The 23922-nt window shown below is 36.6% G+C and overlaps 1 protein-coding gene across 4 annotated transcripts in view; it reads right to left on the bottom strand.

The window, feature by feature from the left end:
- Positions 1–2890: 2890 nt before the first annotated feature.
- The window catches only part of LOC117339563 (fibroblast growth factor receptor-like 1), a 71340-nt gene continuing 50308 nt past the window's right edge, over positions 2891–23922 (bottom strand). For all 4 annotated transcript variants that reach the window (XM_033901243.1, XM_033901244.1, XM_033901242.1 and 1 more), the window contains exons 4-8: positions 9811–9888; positions 9104–9385; positions 8606–8724; positions 7904–8141; positions 2891–7508 (exon numbers count right to left, since the gene is read on the bottom strand). In XM_033901243.1, coding sequence (XP_033757134.1) covers positions 7084–7508; positions 7904–8141; positions 8606–8724; positions 9104–9385; positions 9811–9888 — 1142 coding nt within the window. In that variant the 3' untranslated portion in view covers positions 2891–7083. The remainder of the gene's footprint in view (positions 7509–7903; positions 8142–8605; positions 8725–9103; positions 9386–9810; positions 9889–23922) is intronic.

Below are 23922 nucleotides of genomic sequence, written 5' to 3'. Positions count from 1 at the left end.
ATAAATGGTGACTCTGACCCCCAAGGGGCCAAAGGGGCGGGGACTAATGGGGAAATAGAGGCAATTCCTTAAAATCGCTACTAGTCATAAAGTTATGAATGGATTTGAACCCAATTTAATAAGAAACATCTTTTGGGGAAGGGGAGCAGATTTTGCATAAATGGTGACTCAGACCCCCAAGGGGCCAAAGGGGCGGGGCCCCATATGGGAAATAGAGGTAATTCCTTTAAATCGCTACTTGTCATAAATTTATGAATGGATTTGAACCCAATTTGGTCAGAAGCATTCTTTGGGGAAGGGGAATAGATTTTGCATAAATGGTGACTCTGACCCCCAAGGGGCCAAAGGGGCGGGGCCTAATGGGGAAATAGAGGTAATTCCTTAAAATCGCTACTAGTCATAAAGTTATGAATGGATTTGAATCCAATTTGGTAAGAAACATTCTTGGGGGAAGGGGAACAGATTTTGCATAAATGGTGACTCTGACCCCCGAGGGGCAAAAGGGGCGGGGCCCCATATAGGAAATAGAGGTAATTCCTTTAAATCACTACTAGTCATAAAGTTATAAATGCATGTTGTAAACTCAGAGAGTCTGGACTTCATTATTTCTTTAAAGCAGTTGGGATCCCCACGCTATAACCATAAATAGCATTGTTTGAGGTTAACAAACAAAAGAAATTGAACATGAACATTATTTTGACATTTGGTCAAATCCAACCAGGTGAGCGATACAGGCCCCATGGGCCTCTTGTTTGCTCAAGTTATGGAACTGACCATGATTTTTAACTCACCTGGACCAAAGGTCCGGTGAGCTTATGCCATGGCGCGGCGTCCGTCGTCCGTCCGTCCGTCGTCCGTCCGTCCGTCCGTCAACATTTGCTTCAAATCGCTACCAGTCATAAAGTTCTTATTGGATTTTGACCAAATTTGGCCAGAAACATCCTTGGCAGAATGGGAACAGATTTTGCATAAATGGTGACTCTGACCCCTGAGGGGCCAAAGGGGCGGGGCCCAATAGGGGAAATAGAGGTAATTCCTTTAAATCGCTACTAGTCATAAAGTTATGAATGGATTTCAACCCAATATGGTCAGAAACGTCCTTGGGAGAAGGGGAACAGATTTTGCATAAATGGTGATTCTGACCCCCGAGGGGCCAAAGGGGCGGGGCCAAATATGGGAAATAGAGGTAATTCCTCTAAATCTCTACTAGTCATAAAGTTATGAATGGATTTGAACCCAATTTGGTCAGAAACATCCTTGGGGGAAGGGGAAGAGATTTTGCATAAATGGTGGCTCTGACCCCTGAGGGGCCAAAGGGGCGGGGCCCAATAGGGGAAATAGAGGTAATTCCTTTAAATCACTACTAGTCATAAAGTTATGAATGGATTTCAACCCAATTTGGTCAGAAACATCCTTGGGGGAAGGGGAAGAGATTTTGCATAAATGGTGACTCTGACCCCCGAGGGGCCAAAGGGGCGGGGTCCAATAGGGGAAATTGAGGTAATTCCTTTAAATCACTACTAGTCATAACGTTATGAATGGATTTCAACCCAATTTGGTCCGAAACATCCTTGGGGGAAGGGGAACAGATTTTGCATAAATGGTGGCTCTGACCCTAAAGGGGCCAAAAGGGCGGGGCCCAGTGGGGGAAATAGAGGTAATTCCTTTGAATCGCTATTAGTCATCAAGTTATGAATGGATTTGAACCCAATTTGGTCAGAAACAGGGGAACAGATTTTGCATAAATGGTGACTCTGACCCCCGAATGGCCAAAGGGGTGGGGCCCAATAGGTGAAATAGAGGTAATTCCTTTAAATCGCTACTTGTCATAAAGTGATGAATGCATGTTCTATAAACAATTCTTGAGGTCTTTCAGACCTTAGAGAGTCTGGACTTCATTAATTTTTAAAGCAGTTCGGATTCCCACACTATAACCATATATAGCATTGTTAGAGTTTTACAAATAAAACAAATTGAATATTAACATTATTTCGACATTTGGTCTAATCCAACCAGGTGAGCGATACAGGCCCCATGGGCCTCTTGTTTTCAATTATCTAATTTGATTTTCAAGATACAATGTATCTGTTTTCCAGATTTTATTCAGTAATCAAAATTATTGCAGAAAATAGAATCCTTTAGAATTGACAGCCTTTACCGTAGTACTGTATAGATCAATATATGTGTGATTTATGAGAGATTGAGAGGAACACGCAAGATAGCTGCGATAACATAGCTCTGGACGATGGACAGACTTATTCTGACAAATGCTCATCGTCCAGAGTTGTCCTTCCAGATAGTAGTGTTAGGTACGAATATTTGTTCTATCATGATATATTTTCCTTTTTCTTTCCTCTTTTATAGAAAATCCCTGTACACATGGATATACAGTCAAACCTGCTCTGACGGCCACCTTGAATAAGCGGCCACCTCTGTTAAGCGGCCAGTCTGTGGTCCGCCCGATGGAAAACACTATCTAATGAACCCTAAATAAGCAGTCATCTGTGTAACGTGGCAAACGGCCACAAAAATCTGCCCCGAGTCACTGTGTTATCCTGTATTAAGTGGCCATTTTGTCTGGAAGTAGACATCCGCGATGATCACATGATCAGGTATTTTTATCGATCGTCAACGTGATTTGTTTTTGTTTACAATAATCTTCGCATGGACCCCTTTACACTGGTCAAGCTTTGAAAACAGGATATAGTTATAATATAATAAATTTAATAAACTGTTGAAAAAAGAATTGGGCAACAGGCCGTTTCTGGCAAACCTTGTTTAAGCAGCTACCTTTCTTAAGCAGCCAATTTATGTCGGTCCCTTGGGTGGCCACTTAATACAGGTTTGACTGTAGAAATTAGTTTCAGAAAATAAACAACGAAGTCGTAAATTTGATATTAACACTTTCTGTGTTTTACTCTCTTGTAATACATACAATCGATCACCACCTCTTTAACATTTCTGTAAAATACATATAGAAATTAATGAAAATAAATTACAAATGATTAATGCCATATTTACATGAAAGCACTGCATGGAAATGTTTTTTTGTCTACAAAACATATGGCCAAATCCATAACAAAACGTCTACTTTCTGTAGACAGGACAAGTTCAGTCATCTTTTACACGCAAAGGGAGACAATCGTTTTATCAAACTTCAATCTTGGATACCTCAATATTGACAGAACTATCTATTATACGTCTCTGAGATTGAATGCTCTTGTAAAACTAAGGTAAACAAATTCCTTCTTTTTTAAAAAAAAAATTTTCGCAAATAATTCTCCATAAATTAAATTTTGTCAGATATTAATTTCAATAAAATATTTCAACCACTGAACTAACACTTTGAAACGAGGTGAAAATAATGTGAGTGATTGATTTCATAATGTGATATGTCTTAGAGATTTGGGGAAGGAAGGTACATCAAGATATTTTTACCTATATGCAACCTTTGCATGTAAAAGGTACCGAACAAAACAAAACTATCAAGGTTTCTGCTCCACAAGCCACACCCATACTGCTGACAAAGTATTGCACAGAAAAACAAACAATATTTAATACCTGATAATGGTTCTTTATCGCCTCTCTTTGGTATGACTTCCTAACGTTAGAAAAATAGAATGTATATTTAACTTGTCCTAAGACATCAAACCCTTCATAACTCACAAGATTTGAAAGAAAAAAAAATATAGGAATAAAAAAATTAAGTATCATTTAGCACTTAATAAAATTCTTTCCTTGAATTTTCATTCTCAATAAAAATTCTTTCCTTGAATTTTTCATTCTAAATAAGAATAGTAAAAAAATTTTGTAAATCACAATTAATTAAGCAAATTAGTTAGATTTCATTAATCCAGCCACCGTTCTGTTCATGTTTTCTATAGAAAGTTTAATATTTTATTCACTTTTCCATTCACTACTTAAGTTGCATTTAAGTTTCACAAGACTTTTATATTAACCTGATATATATATATTCAGGGAGCTTAACTTTATGATTTCACAGTAAATGTTGAGAACAACGGCTGATTGGATTAATGAAGCTAGACATCTATACACATAAATCATCACTTTTCACTGAAAATCTTACATCCAATGCTAAAAAAATAATTCCCTCAATGCATCATTTCTATTGATATGAAGATTCAAATTAAATTCACTCAAATCAGATTTATACCATCATCATACTACGTAATATACGACCTCTTATTCGTCCCCAAATTCTCCTGATCTATTACAAATATACTCTTAATTTATCCAAAAAATCCACAAACAGCAAAATATATTTTTTAATTCCAAAGCCTAAATATAAATAAGGCTTTATTCTCTCACTGTGCAGATGAACTAAATTTGACCTATCTTTTATTGGATAATTTGTCCAATTAAAAATGAAATTTGCGACATAAACGTATGAATTATTAGTTTTGGTGACATTCATAGATTCCCCTCCAATTTATCTGACTAGATATACCTGTCACATTTAGTTTCGTCCTGTTTTGATTTGAGCGATATAAATACTGGGCGCTAATTTATATGTTGAATTAGACCACGGGGAACAATGACCTATTGTAAATGAAAATTATTCAAATTAATATAATTTTGAAATCATACCAAGCTAATTAAGTGTCGGACTGATAAACAAATATTTTTAAGTGACAGGCAGTTGTCAGTTTCGAACTGCTACAAGGCACTTTGTTTACCAGCGGGGGATTTTTTAGAATTACAGGTATAATTCAAGGTTAAGGTCCTGGTGTTAAAAGGACAAAGGTCATATCGTTGGGAAACAACAAATTCACTTCACATTAAGCCTTGTTTTTCGGAGAATATGTTGTAGTGAGTATGAATATGATCAACTCTTTAAAGCATTTTTATCTTCATTCAAAGAAGGATTTTCTTCTAGTAACATTGATGTTGAAAATATCGAGCTTTGACATGAACATTACCAATTTTATCTGCAATTTAATGGTAAAGAGGACACAAAATACAATATACAGTTTTAATTTTAAAGAAATTGAAAATCAATATGAAACAGCCCGACTTATTTTCATATAAAAACATGCGGTTGAAAGTATTGAATTTATATTAAAAATGATAGTGTATTTATTGAAGATTTACAACACAAATTAAGTGCTATGCAAAATAAATATTGATCAATTTTAATCAGAAGGAAGAAAAAAAACACTTAAAATACAACATGGAAAGTAGAAATGGAAAACTTGAACAACATTTGACTTGGATATTGTAAATTTAAAGAAAACTTTAGAGAAAAAAGTGACTAAATAAAATGTGCGAAACTTCAATCTGCTTCAGCATTTAAAGTAAGGAACAAGTTTTTACAAAGTATCTAATTAAAAGGACAAGTCACCTGACCAACAATTATCTACTGGGTATGAAGTCTGATAATTTCCATTATGATTGCGATAGTTTGACAACCTAAAATAGTGTTTTCCCCACGTCCTAAATTAAAACTCAACTGAGCATGCCCTTTTTTCCTTTGTTCTAGAATGGAAATAATTAATATGAGCATGCCCTGTTTTTTTCATTATTCTATAACGAAGGTATGTAGAGAAGGCGCCTGATGATTGTCCATCAAACTTTCATCTGTCACATTTTACATCACTTCCTCAATTACATCACTTCCTCCCTTGATTACATCACTTCCTTTACATCACTTCCTCCTATTTTACATCGCATCCTCCCCAGTTTAATTATCATAGCTACACGCATACACATGCACCAGTACACCAAATCTCACATCATTCCAAATTATCAAACACTCAACTGGTTTTCCAGATATATCCTTCCATCATTCTCATATCACATCATTTTCACAATACATGTATACTTTAAGTCTTGCTAACAATAGCAAGGTCTCTGTTGTTTATCAACTGTTATATACGGGCAAATATCATCACAGAGTCGGCCGTCTTTCATTACACCATGAACGCAACACTCTTTAACAGACATGTCTTCATATTGGTGTTCATTTAACACTGGAAGTCATTGTTTTACCTGTTCAATGGAAATATATTACTTATAATTCAAATAAATTGTATCTCTTCACACACAAACAAATGCACTTTTTTTGTGTCCTGGTACAAAATACAAAATGTTTGTAGAAATTTCAACGTGATCCTGATTAACACGTTTTTTTGTTTGTTTGTAGATTAGTCGCTTAAATAAACGTCATAAATCTTCATTTTATTGCAGCACAATTATCTACTTCACTTCTTGTGAATATTGCAACATTGACCCTTGAACTATTGAGCCAAGGGCAGATAACTCCTGGAGGAACTTATCACTGGTATCACACCACCAAAGTGTTGTTACACAATGGGATTTTTTAATCACTTATGGTGTCACAACCTAATTGTTCCATGTTTTTTTGTCTCCCAATATTATTGAAATTTGTGCTCAAAATCACAATTGTTTTCAAAGGGCAGGTAACTCTTGTGGGAAGCGAAATCATCACACAAGGGCCAGGTGAGCCGGCTTTGTCGTCTTCCTCCATTCACAACCAAAACATCAGACGCTTTGTTGAATTTTTAATTTTCAACAATAGTCAGTTCCTCCAATATTTTGTACATTGTCAGTTTCAACAATCTTTCGGTATATTGAATGTGATCAGACTTCTCCCACCGAAGTTCTTTTTCTATGTCACAACCATATTGAGAATCTGAATTTAATGCGACGGCTGTATCACAAAAAAAACATTACACATCTTTGGCAATTAGGTGACTGCAAGTGGTTTTACTCCAAAATCTTTGTGAATTTAAAAGTTTTTCAGAAATAAAACATGTCCTTTCATGCAACAGTCACTGCAGAACGTTTCTCTTCCAAATTGTACCGAAGTTATTGATATGAAGAAGGCAAAATTGATCACAGAGTAGGTACGTACTTTTTTCAGAATCACAACGGGTGTCTTGTATTACGCACATCTTGATTGAGATAACGAGTCATATACCTCTGAACAACTATTGGGTACACGGAGTACGTCCTGCTCAACTAAGGTGCATTATAGTCTCTGTCTCCACGGTAACCGAATACGAGTTACCATGGTAACATACACAACGAAGACACATGACATCAATAGGAATACATATGTTGAGATGAGTGTGGATTATTTCGACTTTGAGAAACGGATGATATGTCTGTATAAAAATCAATACTATGGTTTTTTGATAATTTTTCTCGACTACTTTGTATTAAATGTGGGTTGTGGACCCCTGTGTACATGTCTCTGATATTAACATTTTGCATCGGATTGATGTGTAAGTTCGTGGCGGGATTGTTTTGAAGTGGAGGATATGGTTCTGTCTCGTGCGTAGGTACGGGGTTAAACCTCGTATTCCTTGCATTAGAGTTCGATGAATTATTGCAGCTTTTCCGTTTTTGTAAAAGAACGATTGCCATGACGACTATGATAATGATGATACACGTAGGAACTGCAATCATCAAGGGGAGGCTACTGCTTCCATTATCTGAATCCAGTGATGATCTGTGAGGATTTGCTGGGGAAAAAAATTAAAGAAAAAATTATATAAAGTTGAAAAGTATATTTATTGGTTAACAATTATTTATTTAGATAGCGATGAGAAGTTTATATTGGTCCTGCCTAAACATTTTCGACCAAATTTCGACCCCATTCCGGATTGCATATACTTATGTATTACTTATATAGATTTTTCTCAATGAATTTATCAAATTCCCAAATTATTTGGATACATTTATATACATTTCATGCGGGGACACAAAATCCAGTAACCAATTTCGCCATTTTACACTATTGCTGATCAAAAACTTCTCAACTTGCACCATGTAGCAATATCCCCAAATGGCCAGGAAAAACCTTTTTATTGATTGTGATACATCTTTATAACACTAAATCTACAAAGTTTGTACTCACTGTTGACGACGGTCAGATACGCGCTCCTTACGTTATAACCCATGGCATTGGCCCCCAGACAGATATAGACGCCAGAGTCACGATCACGAGCCTTCTGTATAACTAGCTTGTTTAGGTAGGTGTTGTCTGGGCCCGGCCAAACTTCGCCCGTTTTTAATACGATAAACTGCTGGCCACCAAGGCGTAGTGTTGTGTTCATGTTCTTTACCTCCGACGGATCATCCACACGCTTCAACCACTGAAAAATTGTAAATCATTATTACTGATTATCGGCAAATTCTGTTAACATTATTTTCATCAGATTTGATATTAAGCTAACAGCATATGTGTTTGAGTAACGAAGCTCATCAATTCATTTTTAATGCCAAATAAAACTGAATTCACTGTTTTGTGAAGCAAAGTATTAATTTTTTTCAGATTATTTTCGTGTTGAGTTGAGACTAGCAGCAATATCTAGTCTCTTAAATATTAAGAGACACACGAATTGTGGCCAATTCAAAACTGGCAACAAAGGGCCACAACTCCGTATATGGTAGGATATGAAACCTGTTTCAACCCATTACTCTGCCATCCATTTGGTTGCTATAGGTGACAATTAAAGATCTACGATAATTCGACAAATGGATGGACAGACAAATTCCAAAGTTTTAGTCTCCAGATATTTCTAGACTGATGAGACGACCATTTTGTTGATTTACTCACCTGTATATGAGGCTGTACGACACTCTCCACTTTACACTGAAGGGAAGCCGTTTCCCCGTACTCCACGGTTGTGTTGAGTGGGTGGGGCTTCAGAAGGACTGGTTTCTCATGAAATTTTTCTGTCAACAAAAAATCATTTGAACTTGAAATGATGTGATAAATATTTGAATAATTGCTGTTTGAAACATCAAAACTATACACCGGTAAAAGTATATAGTTATGTTTTGAAAAATCTCTGAATATCACTTTTAATCACGTTTTTACTCTTTAAACAAAGCTAACTTTAAAACATCTAATTCTGTACATGTATATATATTTTTGGTTGGAGATAAGTAGATAAGTAGTTTATGTAACAATATCTAATTATTTAAGACCAAATATTATGGAAACCAGGTTTAATGACCTATGACCTACTGATGACCTCCGGTAAGTGTTCCACTTGTATGACCTATGACCTTAAAGGAGTATTACACCAGTGACCTATGACCCTTGACTTACCGATGACCTCCAGGGAGTAGTTGTAGGTGATGACCCCTTGTCTGTTGTTGACAACACAGGAATATCTGCCACTGTCACTTTCCTTCAGTTCCGTCTTTTTTAATGTCCAAGATGGCCGCTTGGAGTTTTCGTCGTCGGTGGTGATGCTGTTTCCATCCTTCAGCCATGAAATCTGAGGTCGGGGGTTACCGACAGCCTTACAGACGAACCTGACAGAACTGCCGACCGGCCTCTGGTAATCCCGCTTTTTCATTTTCTCTGGCTGTATAAACTTTGGCTTTGCTGCAATATTAGTTAAGTAGATGAATTAGATATCGTCTCAATATAACAGGTCTGTGAGCCCTCCAGATAAATAGCAGTAGGACTATCACTTTGTTTCACCAAGAGCACTTGCAAAACAATAGACAATTTCCATTTTCCGGCACTTATTCCACAGCAAATTAAATCTACCGACTCCAGCATTCTGTGAACAAATTATCAAAGCTCCAGGTGGCAAATGGAAAATTGAATTCTGTGAGGCTAACATATTGTTTCAGCAAATGTTATCATAAGTTTCCATTGATTGTGTCTACTTGTATTAGAATCTGCCATGTCTGACTACGAGCTACATCAACTTACACTGTCGCACTGATACAACAAAACATTCCGACCAAAACTAAAGGGAAGACAACTTCACACTATTTGTAGTACTATAAAGTTTTACTTACACCATTCCTTAGATAGATCCTCCTCGGGTGTTTGTGGATAAAGATTATTGTCCTGTTTGACCATGCCAGTTTCTTCATCTGCAAAAACAAAAATAAATTCTCATGAACACAGAGATTAAAAAATTGTGTTTTTCATTTTAAATTTGAAATGACATCCCTGATTACATAAGCTTGTTATTCTCTTCAGGTTCAATTTTTGAAATTTTACAGAATATAACACAATATGAAAAAAAATACTTGGAAAGTAAAAATCATTAAGTTAATTATAGTCTATTTCAAAATTCCATCAAAAAAGCATCATTGTTGCTCTAGACATTTCGCAAAACCAAAAATTAGAACCTTTGAAAACACAACCTTTATAGTACATGAAACCTGATAATTTTCCTCGTCACTTATCCTTGCCTAATACTGTGAACAACATTAACCTAACTGCCATTTACTGACGAAAACATACTCTCTCAAATATCCCATTTCTCACCATTTTACAGAAAATGGGTAGAGCTCCCTGCACAGAACACCATTTAAAACATTATTGTAAATTGAAATTTTAATGCGGTAAATTTTCCTCCCAGTAGGACTTGGGACCATTTGGCCTAAATGTTTGTTTTTGTTGCTGGTGGACTGTGAGATGCCGCAATCAGCCATTCCTCGTACCTGTGGAGTCGAGGAGGGACATCTGTGTACCCATCCCGGCTTATCACCACCCAAGTACCCCCTATCAACAGTCCCCCTGACTGTCAGCCATTTTATTTATCTTTGTTCCCCGGGAACCGTGATAGTGTTTGAGCATTTTTTATCTGAGTCCCGGGGTGGGGCCGTAATTTCATATACGCCATGTGGCCCCTGCCTGTGTTTCCTGTACCAAGACTTTGTTACATATTCCTACACTTACATTTCATCTTCTTTGCACAATAAAGTCACTTTCGAAACTTTGTATACAATACACGGACTGTCATGATGATTGCAAACATTTTGATGTTTATTATTATTTAACTCAAACACACACAGATTCATTGCTTTCTCAAGCCTCTGTTTCATGTCCAATGGAAACAACATGCATAACTTCTGACATTCAGTGTTATCTGAAAATCAGGGACAAATTTCTCTGCATTTTCTCTGCAGTTTTTATCTTTCCTAAGGCAGATTGCGCAGTTATAATGCCATTGTGTAGCTGAAAAAATTGCTCCGAAGCAAGATTTAAATTCTCTGTTTGTTCTACGGAAGATATATCATTGTTTTTTATATCTTTAACTGTTAACAATAATCTCTAACCATGACTTTAGTGAATCATTAACTTTACAATATTCACAAAATATTGGTAATGTTTTTGAAAGAAAACATCAGCATGCATGTCTGATAAAATTTGATTTCGGTTGTCGTGGATACCAAGTCGAGACAGCAAAAAAGCGTAAAATTCCATAAACTTTGACTGAATAACACCCGAGATATAGACGATGATTCAGTGAAGGTCACGATAAAATTTTTTTGCCATCCATAAAACTTATCTATCTTTCTGAAAACAATGATTAACTTTTTTCACCCTGCGGGAAGCTACCCTGTATATATATATATATATATCAATATTTGTCAAATGACAATTCTGGTCGGTATGGCAGAGCCAGGTATTGACAAAATATCACCTGTATATTTCATTTAGGTCGTTGTTTTCATCATCCTGAAGTAAATTACCATGGCGATGTCCATTACAAATATGCAAAATGATAGGTGTGGACTCCATAAAGTCACCCTATTATCTAATATATGCATCAAATGCACAGCACGCATGATTAAATTGGCTCATAACTCCGCCAATTTGCGTAATTTTTATGACACAACCTGAAAAGCTTATCAGCTTCGACGAATTACCATACAAAACCAACCCATTATATGAATATTAATAACTCTATCCGAAAAAGTTATCAAGATTTATATGTCGTTCGCTGGAGGGCATCGTTTGGATATTTTTTTTTTATTCTTCCATGAAGCTGTGAACTTGATTATGTTAAGTAATATGCATATTTGTGCATGATGATCTTGTGTTTCGTTTTTCAAATTTGCGTGATACCCTAATATCTTATTTCCTAAAATATTAACAAGGTGAAGTATTGCTCACTGACCAGATGGCAATTGATTCAGGTTCTCAATTAAATCTGGAGGTACAGATGTGAATTACTCAAGGAATATCACTACAGAACCCTACGATTTAAACATTCTCTATTTACGGTTAATTAGATGGGTAATATTCGTCAGTGTGGGCTCCCCGTCATTTTAACTCACGAGTCCCTGCTGAAATAGCTTTCTCACCACGGAGCCATGCAGCAATGCGAAACTTCCAAATAAAATGCAATTATCTTCCATTTCCAGTTAGTTATTACAAAATCATGCCGTCTTTAAAGCACAGACAACATAAACATCAACGCCATCATTCACAGAGAGCAAATCCTAAGTATAACACCAAATTTCTCATGTTCAACATCACAACTGTGACTAAGGGAGATAACTTTATCTGCACCTAGATCTATTGCGATATCATCACTTGGTTTGAAATCTAACAGTTGTTTGTGACGAAACGTCGGTACGAAACTGATATCTTCTTACATCAGTGGAACTTTTCTTGATTAAATGAGTTTCACACTTATTTAATGCATCAATGACCATATTCATAATTGAAATATAGAAAACTGAGTAGATACATTTAATGGAAAATGCAATGCATTATAAAATGTCATTTTCGTACCGTTACTGAGTGTTATAAATTAAAAACTCATGCTTCGTAGCCGTTGCTTTCTGCCGAAATCTTCACCATTACACTGCCTATACTCAAAACCCCTTTATTAATCAACAATGAACATTTTCTGTATGTCAGATTATCAGGAGGGATACGAAAGAACATGGCTGTTGAAACCGTTTTAAATGTTTCAACCATTACAGCTGATGTTTTTGATCGAGATATAGCTGCGACGTAATTCTCTAACAAAATAATTTCACGTCTCACTTTATTTATTGATTTTTTGCGGGATTGATCGCCGAGACTAATGTTATCCTTGATTTGTGTCAGGAGGGCTATGCCCCTCCATCGATTGGACCTATTTATTCTGTGTGGCGTGGTATTATCACAGGATGATAAATAATTACAAATAAACACCATTTCACGTCCATTTTATCACAAGGCTGACTAGTGTTGAATGGACTGGCCAGATTTATTCTCGTAAAAGATGCCATTTCTAGCATATGAAGGCGTAGCAGTGTAAAATAGATCTAGTCAGTGTAATTTAACAGATCAGTGTTGATGGAATAGAAGGAAAGTGAGTTTAAATTTTCTTGATAAGGAAGGTTCGTGTCAAATTAACATCTCTCCATTTTGTTTATTTATGACCACTCTTTTTTATATGGCCTTCCTGTAATATTACCTGTGTTTATTTTACCTGTATAAACTGGGCATATTTTACCTGTATAAACTGGGCATATTTTACCTGTATAAACTGGGCATATTTTACCTGTATAAACTGGGCATATTATACAGGTATAAACTGGGCATATTTTACCTGTATAAACTGGGCATATTTTACCTGTGTAAACTGGGCATATTTTACCTTACCTGTATACACTGGACAGATTTCACCTGTGTAAACTGGGCATATGTTACCTGTGTAAACTGGGCATATTTTACAGGTATAAACTGGGCATATTTTGCCTGTGTAAGCTGGCCATATTTAACCTTTGTAAGCCAGACATTTTTCACCAGTGTAATCCAGACATATTTTACCTGTGTAAGCCAGACATATTTTACCTGTGTAATCCAGACAGATTATCACCTCTCTTAATAAAGCAAGACATATTCTAACTTGTTAATTCTGGTGAAATTTCTGTTTTCATTTGTTCTAAGACAGGGCAATTCAACATCTCCGTATCCTTACAACCCAATAACACAAAGAGGAACATCTCAACACTCCACCTGTCGCAACTCATCCATAACCTCACTCCCATCCCCTACACTTCCTTTCTCTGCGGACGTTGTAATTCTTCCACTCCAGGGATATCATTGGATATCGCCCTGGACATTCTACCCCTTACAATCAATCGTCCGGACTCTGTCTCTGATATTCTATATTACACCTTAACCAGCGATGTCTCTAAATCAAACGAGACTCTCCCAAAATATTTATGTCATGTCGAAATCAAATACCCGAGAGAATTTACCGGAGACTGGCCTTTCTTGGTTTGACTGTATCAAGTATTGCGGATTTGTCTATTCCTCGGCACCAACAATAACGTTTCTCCATTCTAATACTGATTTGTCATGTTAGCTGATAGCAACAAGACTGTTTTGTGTGACAAAGGGTCGGTATTAAATTACTACTTTAAAATTCTAATTAGTGTATTCCTGTAATCTATCTTACATGCATGTGTGCCATTTGGAACAAGGTTTTCCTCTTTACAAAGCCCTATAATGTGATTAATTACCCACTATTCCCAGCCTGTAGTAACGTAAGCTACCTAGTCCCCGTTTAAACCTAATTTGTCCCCGCTCCTCCATTTTTTCTCTATTACTGGTTTAAAATGTGTTGGGAGTCAAGTAGAAGGGCTAAGATTAAGAGGCAATTGTTGTATCTTCAAACAAAGCTTATTTTAAAACATCTAATTCTGTACATGTATATATATTTTTGGTTGGAGATAAGTAGATAAGTAGTTTATGTAACAATATCCAATTATTTAATACGCAATATTATGGAAACCAGGTTTATTACACTAAAACCCCCTCCCCCTTTTATTTTACTCAATTGCCCTAAAAAACAATTTTGTAACTTCCAACCAAGCCATTGTAATATTGTAATGTTATATATATATTATGACCAATCTACATGTGAATGTATTTGAAACCACTCTCCTCGTACTAACAAATTATAACCATTCCAGTACTAGAAGTTTATTACATCAATCTTTTAGTCACAAACTCTGATTGGTAGCATTTCAGAATTCCGAGACTTGTAGGTAACAACACATTTTGGTTCTAAACTCAGTTCAGAATTTTAAGGTAGTCAATAACTTGTAAAAGCGTTTCAGAACTTGGGAGTGCGCAATAACAAACTTTGTGGGTAGATTTTTACCTGTTTATCTTTAACATGTATATAATTATGCAACAATGGAGGAAAAAATTTACAAAGAACGGAAAGTACAAAATATTCCGTCAAGTGTTTTGTGCGAAAAGCCAGATGTAGTTACCCCGTAACGTGAAACCTACAAACACGATCAGGTATTTTATGTGAAAATTATGCAACTTAAGTATCAGCTGTAGTTTCCCATTCACAAAGTCATCCGCAATCATTTTTGACACGCTGAATTTATTCCCGTTGAATTATGGGATTGATGAGATGATCTGCTGTATTTTACCTCCAAACCATTTCTCACCTGTCGGATGATTAAACGTCCCGCAAAGTGCTACCGTTGACCCGAAATTTTGCTGTTCACGACCATCATTTACGACGTCGACTGATCTTCATCAACTACAGAAGGCTCAAGATATTTAGACGTATTACAGTCGACACACAAAAAAGGACAAGACTCTTATCCAGCAGAATATCTTTTTGCTATTAGACTCGCTTACGATCATTTGCACAAGATTTTTTAAAGAAGACAAAGAGCGAAAAGGTAATTTAAGACGATTTGTGAGGCAGGGTCTATCTTTCCGATACCCATCTCAATGTATACCAAACACGGCCTGAAATACGACCCCACACTATTCCTTCATCCAAATCATCTCATGAAATATTCAAAGCCATGAAATCTGTTAAAGCGATTTCTAATTTATAGCTTGAGTTTTCGTGAAAGTTCTAGTTAATATATCAGCTTTTGTTGTCATTGAAAATTATATTTTATGGGTCAATGTACATTAAAGTATATATCTAAAAAGTTGTAAGGTAGGGCTTTAGTTTTTCTCCTTGACAAACATGCTGCTAACACATGCATCTATCGGCTGTTTAAGGCAGAAGACAAACTGTTTATAAATCCGGTCAACTGCATCTGCTGCAGGCATTGGGTCCTATTTCCTTGGTTGGTTAATAAGTACTATGAAACTATATTGTATTTACTGAGAATATGATATTTACGGAGAAACTGTATCATATTTACTGAGAAACTGTATCATATTTACTGAGAAACTATATCATATTTACTGAGAAACTGTATCATATTTACTGAGAAACTATATCATATTTACTGAGAAACTGTATCATATTTACTGAGAAACTATATCATATTTACTGAGAAACTATATCATTTTTACAGTGAATATCACAAAATATCATATTTACTGAGAATATCATGTTTACAAAGAAAATATATCACATTTACAGAGAATATCACAGAATATCATATTTACTGAAAAACTATATCATATTTACAGAGAAACTATCATATTTACTGAGAATATCATATCTATAGAGGAACTATATAAAAAAAAATAAAAAAATTTGTGTTTACAAGTATTATTAAATCATCTTAACCCAGCCAATTACACACTTTGCATCTATAAAGAAGTGTGCTATATATATAACGCAAGGTAAATCCTCAATACGATTACCTATAGGTATATAAAACTCTCGTTTCATCAACTTACGACACATATATTCCCTCATTGCCTTACATCTCATCGCTAAAAGGTGATTCAACCAGATCTTACAGGTAAAAAACTTGAGGAAAAGGTGCAAAGTTGTCAACATGAATATATACGATACATGTATGCAATATTTATCCTTTGATAAAAGGACGAGTAATCAATTACCCGGAGGCGTAATTTAATCGTCAGTATGACAGCAATTTACGACAAGGTAGACTCGAGTCAGCTCAGCGTCGCTGTGACTTTCTTTCACATTTTTTTTCTGACAAAAATGAGACAAAAATCCTGCTATAAAATGTTTGATAATTTTTTTTTTATAAAAATAACTTAGACAGTGATGCATACATTGAAAAGCATATTTTTCAATCCGATTTTAGCAAAAAGAAAACGTTGTGAATCATGGCTTGTTGAGGTGGAGCTTTGCTACCATCTGTTGTCTCAAAGGGACAAAAGACATTTAAACATGAAACGTGTCGATATAAAAAATTTAGATTGAGCATCATTTTTATCTATATAAAGTATCATGGGCATCATTTAATAACTTATCTCTCAAATTCCATCGTGAAATGAAAATAGCAGATTATAAGCTGGTCCGAAAAAACATTGAAGAGACCAAGATCTAAACTTGATTAAATGGAAGCTGAACATACTCCACAATACTCGTCCATACAATACAATGACATTTTAAAAATGTCAAATTTCATGCTGGATATTAATTTATTTGGTTATAAAATCATATTAAATGAATTTTAAAACGAATACTGGTCGCCATTCAGTGTCCGTACAAATTAATTAAATTATTTATCCATAACATATCAGATTTCCCAAAACCCCCAAAAATTTGAAAACAAATCTGTATTTTTATTTTGAATTCTTATCCTATCTGTATCTAGCATCTCTACCTCGTCCACAACTCCCGAGGGAGCTTCCATGGACCATGTGCTTCATATCTGTCACCGTATCTCGGTCCCATTGGACATTTAGGGGAGGTAGAATCCGGAAGCTAGCCTGCAGATCCAGGGAGGAATACCCCTATCTCCAATATCTCCTCTCGGTTGCTTTCCCGATTTTGGAAGGACCATTCCATGCTATCTGAGGCAAGCGATCTGTGCCCGGCTCCCCAGCCAGTTTTACGGATGGAAGAGAATGGAAGCCGCAGACAATTAGACAGCCAGTCGCAGTAAGCAGGTCTGTACAACGGACAGACGGCTGCTGATACTGGGAAGAGATCGTCAAGGCAACAGAAAAAGCTGGCAGTTATCGCAAGCATCATACACCACCGATAACATGCTTTCCCATCTAACAATTAAATTGATGAGAAATTTGAGAAAAATGAAAAATTTTAATGTTTTCACGAACCCTATGACCCCAAGTTTTTAAATTCTTCAACCATCTTGGGAATGGAAGCATTTGAGGCGGAAAACGTTTCATTGTCGCTATTTTCATGGATATATGTAAATTAACTGCTTTTCAATGTTCTACTTTGATTACAACTACAAAATGGGCAGCTATTGTCATACAATAGCCCTGTAGAAATACCATTCATAAATAACAAATCTTCTGAAATGTCATAAACATGCTCTCCGGTCAAACACCCTGGAGTATCATTATACAGACGCAGCATGACTATCTCCAAAAGGATTATAATTTTTTTATGTAACGCATACAAAGAAAACTTTATAAGACACTGCATTACATTATTCAGGCACTCCTGGCCAGTATCCAGTAAAACGACTTTCGTGGGATTATAAACGTTTTATTTGTGTGATGTCTTGATCAACACCTTGTAAGAAATTTCAGTCTTCATACTAACAGACAAGACTGGGTCAAAGTTTGAATACCGTCCTCGTAACTATTTATGAATTATTCATTATGTCCGAGAACAAAAAGAATTTTTTATGATTTAGGTGCGACAGGTCGAACTAATACGACAGTTTGGGTTAATGAAAGTCAGCGAGATGAACAAAATTATCATTTTAAGCTCGCCATTTTTCCTGTCAAGCGTTTGTCTGTTCTTGATCTCAGTGTGACTAATACCGCTTGTATTTTAATTAACGAAAACATCTGTGATACATTTTTTGCTATAATCCTTTAAATCCCATAGAAAAATTATTATGTATGTTGATGCATTGAATTTTTGTCACCTACTGTTTTCAGGGACACGAATCTTTAATGAGTTTTCCAAGCTACAGTAGAAGTATCTGGCCTGTTACGGTTTGAAGAGGACAACATGTGGGTTGAATAATTACTTTTACCCTCCCTATCGCCTTGTTTACATTTCTCCTCCCTCTCCTTTACCCCTTCTCCCCTTCCAATCTCCTTGTTTACATCTCCCCTCCCCCTCTCTCAGTTACCCCCTCCCCCTTCTTTACCCCCCCCCCCCCCCCCCACCCTCAATGTTACTCTCACCTCCTGCCATCTCCCCTCCGACCCTCTTTGTTACTCTCCCCTCCCCCTCCCACAGTTAGCCCCTCCCCCTTCTTTACCCCCTCCCATCCTCAATGTTACTCTCCCCTCCAGCCTCCTATCATAGTATTTATAGCTCTGCCCCCCTCCCCCAACCCCCACCCCTATCATAGTGTTTACAGCTCTGCCCCCCCTCCCCCAACCCCTATCATAGTGTTTACAGGTCTGCCCCCCACCCCTATCATAGTGTTAACAGGTCTGCCCCCCTCCCCTCCCCCAACCCCCTATCATAGTGTTTACAGGTCTGCCCCCCCCCCCCCCCCACCCCTATCAAAGTGTTAACAGGTCTGCCCCCCCTCCCCCAACCCCTATCATAGTGTTCACAGGTCTGCCCCCCCACCCCTATCATAGTGTTAACAGGTCTGCCCCCCCTCCCCCACCCCTATCATAGTGTTTACAGCTCTGCCCCCCTCCCCCAACCCCTATCATAGTGTTTACAGGTCTGCCCTCCCCCCCCCCCTATCATAGTGTTTACAGCTCTGCCCCCCTCCCCCAACCCCTATCATAGTGTTTACAGGTCTGCCCCCCCCCCCTCTCCTAACCCCCACCCCTATCATAGTGTTTACAGGTCTGCCCCCCCCCCCCCCCCCCATAAGTTTCAATCCTTTTTAACACTATCCAACTGTTCCCTGACCAAATTAACACACTTCACAGCTTATGAATTTATATACCTAATTCATACAGAAAATGTTTACCTTTTAATCTGGGCAATATATTCGTTTAACCATAAACAAATTCAATTAGCAAATTGTTAATGAATATTTTTTCTACATTAAGTTTCATAAAATACCAGATCACAATAGAACAAGGTCCTTTCTAATATTATCCCCAAATAAACTGACCATTCGGACAACAGACACATGACCATTTGGACCACTATGACCATTAGCATCAAAGAACCAGCTGGACCAATCAGACCATCACGAACATCGATTGCAAAAACCACGTAAATAAGGGGCATGATGTCACCACATTATGGAGGTATCGGAATTGTTTTTGTGACATTTTGCTATCTTTACTCGTTTCGGAGATATAAATATGGACACCGCTGTAGCCGGAGGCCAAGCAATACAACATTATGTCATCCGAACCATTTCCGTAGACATCAAAACTTCGTTTTGCTTCAGAATGGCAACAATAATCAAATAATATGGAAGGTGGTTTACGGAAAACTGTGGGCGGTCCATAAACTGTCTGTACAAATCTCCAGGCAGTCGATAAAGTATATACCAATCTCCTCGACCATCTACAGAAATAATGGACGGCATTGATATCTTATCTATATTTGTTGATATCTGTTTATAAGCTTCAGGAAGGTCTCATGGACCAGTATTCTCAACTAGGCAGATGCTCAATATTGCGGCTTTAGATTTTATATTATGCAATAGGGTAGTTTTCAAATACCTCCCACGGCTTATATATCGGAACCAAACTTGTATAAAACTATACGAAAAGCAATAAACCATTTATACATAAAGTCTGAAACAGTCCAGAGATTTTGCCTGCTGTTATATCGCAATCACTTAATACAAAACTATATACATCAACTTTCTGAAATATCCCAGACCTTTCCTATCTTTATCATTACCCATCAAAAATATCTGCTAAATTCAGGAAAGTTGATAATAAAATTATTATACATTATCATACCGCTATATTACATAAACTGTTTTGTCTTACGAAAAACAAAAAAAACAAAAAATATAATTGTGACGATGCACAAAAAACCTGGAAGCAGTTCAGCTTATCGCCAGTGTAAAGCAGACGGACAGTTAAATGGAATTGTTCGGGAGATTTATCATTATTTCTTGTCGTTTCCTGAGGAAATGTGTTCTCAGAAATGGGGACGGTATCCGACCATACACTCGGGGATAGTTACACATGCTGACTCAGCCCTCAGTGGTAAATATCCCTCAATTCTGACGACCTTGGTAATGGTGTCTTTTGTAGGATCATTAACCTTCACAATACAGCATATCATTCTAAATACCAAGGTATACACATATATGACTTACATTCAACCTTTTTCATCCAATTCATCTCTTAATAAGTTGTTAAAAAGCATTTTAATTTAATTTTTTGTTTCATTTTTTTTCAAATAAGAAGCTACATATTTCACATTTACAAAATTGAGATTATAATGGGTTTCCAAAATACCTGTAGATGAAATTCTTCCTTAATCACTTCATAAAAATCGAAGTAAAATGCAAATTAAAATTTCTCAAATTTTGATTATCAAAACTTATGGACATATATTTCCCATTATTGGACAAAGGAGCAATTCAATGAGAATGTTCAGAACTGAATCACCTGTCTACAGCATTGATGCATCTCCATACACTTATCTGCTCCAGAAGCCAATTACTTCCAATCTTTTTATCTCTAGTAAGTCTACAGCAATTATGTTTTTACAAATTTATCGACCATAAAATCTCGATTAAACATTCTAGATCTCCAAAAATAAGAAATACAAACATATCTCCCTTACTTTACAGCTACAATTAAAATTTGAAGGTCAGAAACTTTCTTGTAAATCCATGTTTCAGGAATTCTTGCTATTTTTAAACGGAATGAGAAAACTGAGATTTGGAGGCAACCATCTCCTATCTGTTAGATTCCCCCTCTAAAGTTAGCTTCATCATTATATGATTTCTCTCTTTAAAGATCAATGAGTACTTTTGTATGCATGACGGTGATATTTAATAAGGTACCTTTGTCGTAATGTGAATACCGAAGGCTGCCCTGTAACTTAATCCCTAACCATGCCAGTGTTTTAATTATTTCAGCCGCGTGGACATGTCCGATTCGTGGTTAAGCAGGCGTCAACTGTCGTCTGCATTGTCAAGATGATGTCAAACGCATTACTGACTGACCAGAAAATGACCGTAGGTATTCATACCAGCCCGAAACGTCCCCACCGCCCCAATCTGAATGTTGACAATCCGACATTGGGACGTAACCGTGTTCTATAACAGATCTGACGGCTACAATTATATAAAAGGACAGGAATGTTGTTCAAGGACAAAGGTCGGACAGAATGACAAAGAGTTTCCCAGACCATGATCACAAGAGTTCAGAAGATTAGAGTCTCCTGTTCTCTGTAACAACAGCCAGTCCAATTCATCCTTATATTTATCTAGTCAATACAACGTCTGATTAATGCTACAAACACTGCAGTCAATACATATCATTCTGTTTTTATTCATGAATATTCATGACTTACAGAAATAATTGGACTTGATTGACCATTTCGTTCCAAACACAAAACAACCTATTCCTGATAACCAATCATAAATAGATCCATTTTACAACACAATAATACAGGCTCAAGTTGATCAAAATTCTTGTCAACTTCAATTTCCAACAAAAGATCCTTTCCTTCTTGAATAATTTCAAACATATTTTTTTATTCTCAAATGTGATTAAAATGGAATGCAGGATGCAAAAATTCTGTCATTTATATCTCATAATAGTTGAAAAATATCGCGATGAAACATCTGTGTTTGTTTAGAAAGTTAATCATGCTTTGAACGGCGAGGCTCATGGCTGAACATTCCTCCAAATTATGTTGGGAAGTTTTCCACAATTTACACTTTAACAAACCGATGTACAGATTTTATTACACAGATTCTATATATTTGCATGTTAACACTGTAGAACCACAGCTTTAATGGATTCTGCTGTTTTCAGTTCATTGCTGACCAGCTCCGAAATCAACATCCTGATCAAAAAGCTAACAGCATCAGTACCAAGCTTTTTTAGAACACTGACAAAACATTTCTAGTAATTCAATCACCCGTCAGTTAGGCAAATGGAGGAACAATCTAATCCAAAAGTTAGGCAAATGAACACACAATCATACTTAAGTTAGGCAAATTGAAACATTACAGTTGCCGGCCCCGTGAACAAGAAATTGGTACGATGTATTACCACCTATTTGTAGCGTAAGTGCCGTGGGTAATACATCAGGACCAATGGCTGCTGCTCTCTGGGGAGTTTTAACAATAAACCCATCCAAGCATCCTGTTTTTTTCGTGGAAAGGAAATAAATACTTTTTTTTCCAAGTGTCACAATACAAGATGTCATCAGCTCCCATATCAATAGGATGGTATCTAAACGTCGGTACAAACCGATCATTTCTCATAGCTGACAAATTTCAATTTTACGGAAAGCCTAAAATTCCTCACTAATAGTATTATCTGGGCAATATGTTCTACCATATCTGTAGAATGTTTTCGTGTGATGATTAGATTTCTTTACTTTAAAATAAACTATTTTAGAAAATTGGCATAAGCTTTGGAAAAATAATCAAGAGTTTTAGCCCAATAACAGCCATCTTAAAACATGTAATGACAGTTATAAAAGTTCATTAAAAAATTTAAATGTGATAATATTCACCCTCATTTTCTTTAATGGTGATTTGACTTTTAGAAGTACACTTTACGTGGATTGTCCCCCCTTACAATCGGATCCGTAGGTTAGCTGTTTCAGTAAAGCTCTGTATTATAACTTGTATTCCAGTTTACTGGTCAAACAAGTAAATAGAACCAGATGTTCCTTGAGAAATATCATCTTAGACCCAATGCTTGATCATCCAAAATCTCTGACCCAATTTTCGTCATCTCCCCTTTCCCAACGACTGTCAGTACTACTGCTACCATCCCTACCACTCCAACCACCCACTGCTAAAAGCTACAAGCTGTTTACCTTTCATTATCAATGTGAAATTAAAAATAAATACAACAAGTAGCATGATATGTCCATATCAATGATCACTACTTCCTCCCCTCCATTGTCAGGAGAGTTCCAGGCCCCAGGCATCCAAGTCCATGGCAGGGTGAGGTAACCCAGACCTGTCAACCAACACAGCCAATCAGAACACACGATACCCCCAGGAGGTGGGTAATTAGCCAATCAGGGTATCCGATACTCAGGGAAACTGGCAGGGATATTAAAAAGATTCAATGGAGAGGAAATTATATAAATATAATAATATGACTGTGATCCAACTTCTTGGTGAATGACACCT

The sequence above is a fragment of the Pecten maximus genome, chromosome 12, assembly GCF_902652985.1.
Source record: "Pecten maximus chromosome 12, xPecMax1.1, whole genome shotgun sequence".
Lineage (NCBI taxonomy): Eukaryota > Metazoa > Mollusca > Bivalvia > Pectinida > Pectinidae > Pecten > Pecten maximus.
The sequence above is the reverse complement of the archived record's forward strand: the minus strand, read 5'-3'. Positions and strand labels throughout refer to the sequence as shown.